The sequence below is a fragment of the Morone saxatilis genome, unplaced genomic scaffold (genome assembly GCF_004916995.1).
Source record: "Morone saxatilis isolate NCDOM2014 unplaced genomic scaffold, NCSU_SB_2.0 Contig20, whole genome shotgun sequence".
Classification (NCBI taxonomy): domain Eukaryota; kingdom Metazoa; phylum Chordata; class Actinopteri; family Moronidae; genus Morone; species Morone saxatilis.
Genome location: NW_023339763.1, coordinates 23417695 through 23423915, shown reverse-complemented (window position 1 = coordinate 23423915; position 6221 = coordinate 23417695). Strand labels below are relative to the sequence as shown.

The 6221-nt window shown below is 38.2% G+C and overlaps 1 protein-coding gene across 1 annotated transcript in view; it reads right to left on the bottom strand.

The window, feature by feature from the left end:
* The window catches only part of panx3 (pannexin 3), a 12181-nt gene extending 11239 nt beyond the window's left edge, over positions 1–942 (bottom strand). The window contains exons 1-2 of the mRNA XM_035666050.1: positions 745–942; positions 587–603 (exon numbers count right to left, since the gene is read on the bottom strand). Of these exons, the coding sequence (XP_035521943.1) occupies positions 587–603; positions 745–942 (215 nt within the window). The remainder of the gene's footprint in view (positions 1–586; positions 604–744) is intronic.
* Positions 943–6221: the final 5279 nt, after the last annotated feature.

Sequence of the window (6221 nt, the reverse complement as noted above, 5' to 3'; positions counted from 1 at the left end):
CTCACAACCCCCCACAAAGCTTTGTCGACCCTATGGGTCGTGACCGCAGCAAACACTTCTGGCAGTCTAAACTAATGAATAGAGTTGGAACCTATTGTGATTTTGTTTTCTGTAATTTTGTGTTGTCGTATCATTATTGCTACAGTTATGCTCAGGAGGTCTTAATGGAGTCGACAGTTAATGACTTCCTCTTATGATAGGTTTTGTTTTAGTGTTTTCTCCCTCCTGCTTCACAGCACCCTAATTCTGTTAAGTGCTGTGTAATTAGAGCTATTGTAATTGCTCTTAATATTTCCTCAAGTAGGACCTGTAAAGCATGAGGAGATGTTTCTGAGTGCAAGGATAAAAGCCTGCTGGGAAAGAGCCCAGACATGCTCACTTGTCATGGACTTTTAACCCAGCTCTAAAAAAAAAACACACATTTGGGTCATTTCCTGTGTTAACTTCGACTTAAAAACCACAGGCCACAGGATTAACAAGTATCTTTATATTAGTATGTATGATATTCTTTCTTATCACAAGTTCAACTAAATGCAGTTTAGCAAGTAAATAATAAGCAATTCAAGGACAAACGGTACACGATTACATTACAGAGGACACAAACTGAAACACAGGGAGACCACAAAGCCAAAACACAACGGCAAATAAAAAATGAGCACTCAGGAATATAGGGTATAATTGGGGGCAAAAGCTAGTGGAATACAAAACAAATGTCCTAACATGGTTAAAAAAAAAGATAGAGACAGAGAGTGGCTCACCCAGGGAAATCTCGCGGGCGAAGGCCATGCACACCAACATTAGCGGAAGGCCGACGGACACAAATTTGATGACCTTGTCCAGAGGAAGCTCGAGCTCCAGGTGGTTGATCCGGTTTATCCCGGAGCCATCCTGCAGCAGGGCATCAGATAGCATGGCCTTGGCCGCCGCCTGGGCGATGGACATTTTGAGCACCTACCCGGTGATAAGAAAAAGGGTTATTTTTTATGACACAGTCAAGAAGGAAAGGAAGATACTGAGTGCTCTCTGTGCTGCAAGTGCAAATCAGACTGTCACTGCCTGCTTTCCTCTATCTTATCTTCTCTGTCATTCTCCACTAAATGTGACTAGATAATAAGAATACGGTAACAAAACAAAACATCTAGAGTAGTGGATTTATTACATTTATTACAATTAGTAGGAAATTCAATGCAGAAATGCAATTCCTCAAAAACATTTGCTTGGCATATGACGAAAGCTATAACCAGCTTACCTTAAGTGTTCCAGCTTTTTTCGGTGATACTATTAGAAAATATATTTGCAGAGCCAAAGAGTTCCTCTAAAGGCCTGCACATCGTTGGAAAGCTCTTTAAGTATTCAGGGAGGGCCTCTGCAAATGAGAGGGTGGATCTGGGCTGGACCAAGCCAAGCCGGGTCTGGCTCTAATTACAGGGAGGACATCCGGGAGAATGTAGGTGCCCAGATGGCACTGACTGCAGCAGACCTCCGGTACCCAACGCCATGCAGTTGTGTGTGTGTGTGTATATATATATATATGGGTGTGTTTATCTGGTCTGTCCTCACTCTGAGGCACGGTGGCTGTGGCCCACTTCAAACAAGTGAACCATCGCCAGTGGCTTTTTCAGCCTCTGTCATTCTGAGACTATTTTTACTGCACTTCAGCCTCAGAACTACTGCTAGCTGAGGTATACTGTACCATGCAACAGGAATGACCATGTTTCTGACCTTTGCAGTACATGTGTTTGAGAGAAAAACAGTGTGTTTTTATTGAGTGAATCTGACATACAGGAATTCTTTGGATGGTGAGAACTCCAATCTAAATCTGAAAACATGCAGAACACAAATGAAACAAATGATTATGGTATTATATTTATCTGTGTAAAGTTTGTGCTTATAAATCAAGGAGAGCCACATTATGTCATCAGATTTGTCTAGCAGATTCACTGTTACAGACGCACTGTAAACCCACAACAAAAAAAACAAAAACAAAACATAAATTAATCTACCAAAAAATTTGAGTTACTCAATCTCATGAATTAATCCCAACTCAAAAATGAATTGTTGAAGGAACTCAGTTGTTTTGAGTACACTTAAAATGTGCAGTATTTTATGTATTGGTGATATAACTCCAGCTTGTTCCATTGACTTGTTTTCTTTAAGTTGACTATATGTCATTGCAAAAATGTAATCCCCAAAGCCCCACTGATAATTGATTAATTTTAAATTGTTTTTTTTATTTTGCATCAGCTGCTTTGACAGGTAATGTAATAAATAACTAGTTTAACCTAATTCAGCTAAATTATGTTAACACACTTGAAATAAGTTTGGACAAGTGCTGCATATGAGTGTAATATACTTACTAGTTTTAAGTACAATAAACTTAATTTACCTTACCTTAACAAGAAATGAGTTGCTTGTACTCAAATCAAATATTTTTTCATACTATTGGAGTTAATAAGTCTTTAAAGAAATTGGTTTCTTCAGTTGTTAAACTAACTCATCAGAGTTTACAGTGTGGTTTGTAGAATGGGGTCTCTAAAACAGTTTTCACCAGGAAAAGAACATCATTGCTCATCTGTTAAAATACTTAAAGGTGAGGTTCACATTTTTTCTTAATCTTTTAGAAAACAGTAGTCACAGGTTCTCAAACAGCTTTTAATTGCTGTTATAATTCCTCCTGTAAAACCTGATGAGTTAGTTCAACTCAAACCAATTACCTTAAACTGTAAGTTTATTAACTCAAACAATTCAAGCATGGAAAAATATAATTGTTACTGCTGTAATTAAATTAAAAATAGCCTACTTGTTTTTTATATGTATAACTTTGTATACTTTGGGGGACCATTAAGAATTATTTAGAAGCATATGATGATTTATAAACTAAAATAAAACAAAAATTGATCCTATATTCCTACACTATACAGCATTATAGCACCATGGTCAGTGGGGCTTACATTTTTGTAATGATCTTACATCTTAAAGAAGTTAGTCAATGGAAGAAACTAGGATTATATCACCGTTACTCAAAATACTGCAGAGTGTGTCTGCAGTTATTAATTCAACTATTCATTTTTGAGTTAGGTTTAATTTATGGGATTGACTGACTGAACATTTTTTGGAATATTCAGTTTTATGTTAAATAACTTATTTTAAAGATATGTTGTTAGGTTTTACAGTGTTGTGAAGCCATCCCTTTCTAACCTGATTCAAATGTACTGTACGTGATGAGGGACAAAATCCAGGGCCATAGTTGTGTGTAAAAAGTGATTTTAAAGTTCAGCTGATGCTAATATGAGGCGTGAGTATATTCACAAGTTGCATTCTTCTTCAGTGCAAAATTCACTCTTTGTGATGTTGTGATATTGCTTTTTTGCTGAAATGAAAGAGGAATAGAAACACAAAGGGACATACTAAAAACACTTTGGAACCCAGACTGGTGAAGCCTCAACTCATTCAATTTAAATTTGACCGCAATATTTTCCTAAACTTAATCAAATATCGTTTTTTGGACATGAACATGACCACTCACTAACCTTAATCACAGAGTTTAAGCTGCAGTAAAAAAAATATTATTGGCCACAACAATACTGATATGTTGTCACCTTTTAAATTAATATGATGTGTTAGCAAACAGTTGCTTATTTACACTTCAGGCTGAGGTGCAGCAACGTTAGCATTCATTTGGAGGCATGTTTGGTCCAGCTGATAAATTCTCACGCCAAAATTCCACCAGACACGGCTTTATAACAGTTTGGCCCCATTGTCTGTGTGTCTTAAGAGTGTCTTGCCTACCCAACGTTGTTGATTCGTGTAATTTGTCCTTTAGCTAATAGGTCATAACCTTCTCACATCCACTCCCAAAACACTTAATTAAATGTCTGTCTTTCTTAAATTCCCAGCCTTGTTCTGTTTTTGTGTTGTCCTTACGAAAAAAGGATCTGTGGTGTCATAAAAAACGGTGTGTTTCTCCACTTCCAAGATGTTGTCCATGGTGTCAAATATCCTCTGACCTGCCTCTGAATGATTAACTTCTGGCCTGGTGTAATAGGTTATGACATAATGTTGCTGTAGCGTAAAATTTGATAATATAACCACATTCTCTGTGGCATTTTTGTGCCTGACTTCCTGCCAATGTGTTCTTCTTTGTGCACAGCATGCTGCTTGAGGGTGGGTCGCTGCATATTCTCTGCAGAGTGGAGCTTATGGTAGAATCACTAGCATTATCTAGAACGGGTGCAATCAGCTCCAGCGGCTGCTGTGCTGCCAGAATGCAGAATGTTTCTCCATAATATTCACTCTCCTTTAAGCTCTGTTTTTGGTCTCTACCAACTCAAAAACAGTTGCCTGCTGAGGCTGGAAATTTGATGTTGATGAGAGCAGTAAGAGTGAACCAAAGCAGTACAGTTTCAGACCATAAAACCAAAATAATGAGCTGAAAGATGGTAAAATGCTCTGTAAAGCTGAGCGTCTGCACAGTCAGGTGATATTTCTGTTTGTCATTAGAGCGACTCCTTTCACATACAAGTAATTTCCTCGTTGCCTTATTCCCTTGTTAATTAAAAAAAACTGTATTGATTATTGTGGCGTTATTCAGAGAGCAGGATCAGAAAACACTGGTATTGTTTTTGTAACAGGGTTGGTGGGAAATGGAAAACAACCTATTTTGTTGTTTAGGTGCAAGCATTCTTGTGTAAGTCCAGTTTGGGTGATTGATTGATTTGAAGGCTTATCCAACACCTGAGCGATGGTGTTAAAACCTATAACCCATCTTTTACATTTTTGTCTTTTTCTTTTACAGTTGATCTTGGCTTATTGGCTGCGCATTTTCGACTTGTCCGTAGCAGGAAACAATGGCAGCTTGCCTACAGCTACACCAGTATACTAAAATATGTTTCTGAAATGATTTAAAGTGAAAAATAGTCAACACAGTAACAGAATCTTGATTGATATCTGATCAGCACTGCCTAGTTTGACAGTTTGATCTGAGTTTGGTGCGTTGAGCTGGACGGACTCACTGAGAATGAACTGTCAATCACAAGGTAGCAGACCCTGCTTTATGGTCTATTTTACTCTAAATGGGACCAGCATTTACTTAATGAACATCATGCTGTATGGAAGAAGACTGAAACTAGCTTCACTTCACACACCTGGAATCTCTGTCCACTAATTGCATACTGTCAGTGGTTTTCACACAGTCAGTCTGCAGTTTACAGTATTCATGGTAAAAAATTCATAGTAAAGTTTTAAAACAATGTATCCTCGGTTTCAAACAGTTGAAGACAAAAGCAGCTCCTCATTTCTTGCTGCCGACCACTGCCGAACTGTTGCTGCTGGATTTCATCAGCAGCTTGCGAGCGAGTTAGTTCCATGAGTTGGTTGAAAATATTTCCAGCTGACTCATTTTAGAGAATATTGTAAAGGTGGCCTTCAAGGAGTCCTTACCTGGCCATTCAGTTACAGTATGCATGTGTTTTAAAATATATTTCTATCCTAATGTAGACCTCTTTATGCATTCCCTCTGCACTGGAATATATAAATTGTGGTCCATTTCAAAAACACCCTAATACAAGACTTAAATATGCCATTTATTTATTTGATCTTCTGACCATTCAGCATCCAGGATTACTCTTTTCATCACAGTGTGACTGTGACTGTGGGAGCATCCACACCTGCCAGGATACATTACCTGGCAGGTCTGGATGCTCCCACATTTGATTTTCTTCACATTTTAATCCAATGAAGCAGATTAAATCAGCCTTCCTTAGGCAGGGATGCGTTGTGGTTGTGATTCTTCTTGGTCTGTGTGAAACCTATGCCAGTGTGAATCCAAAGTGTGAAGCAGTGTGACACAGAGTGGAAACTTTAATAGTGGATTAAAATGGTAATTGTAAATGTAATATTATTGTTAAGACCTACTTGCTATTGCTGTTGTTCTGCAGTTCTTTGCTCAATAGGTAAGAAAGTGGCAGTACCTTGGTGTGATACTTTATAACATTAATTTTGTTCAGTTGTGTATCTTTGCATTTTGTTGTGTTGCATTTCGCTAGCCATCACTTCCTTCCTATTTAAGCTGACATGGCAGGTTGTGTTCAGTGGCAGCAGCAGCAATCTACGGTGGCTGACAAGGGCGAATGCGCTGCAAACGACAAAACGCTGCAAACAGGAATGATACAAAACCAAAAACCCACAAACACATAAAAACAAATGCAACAGAAAAACGCAGC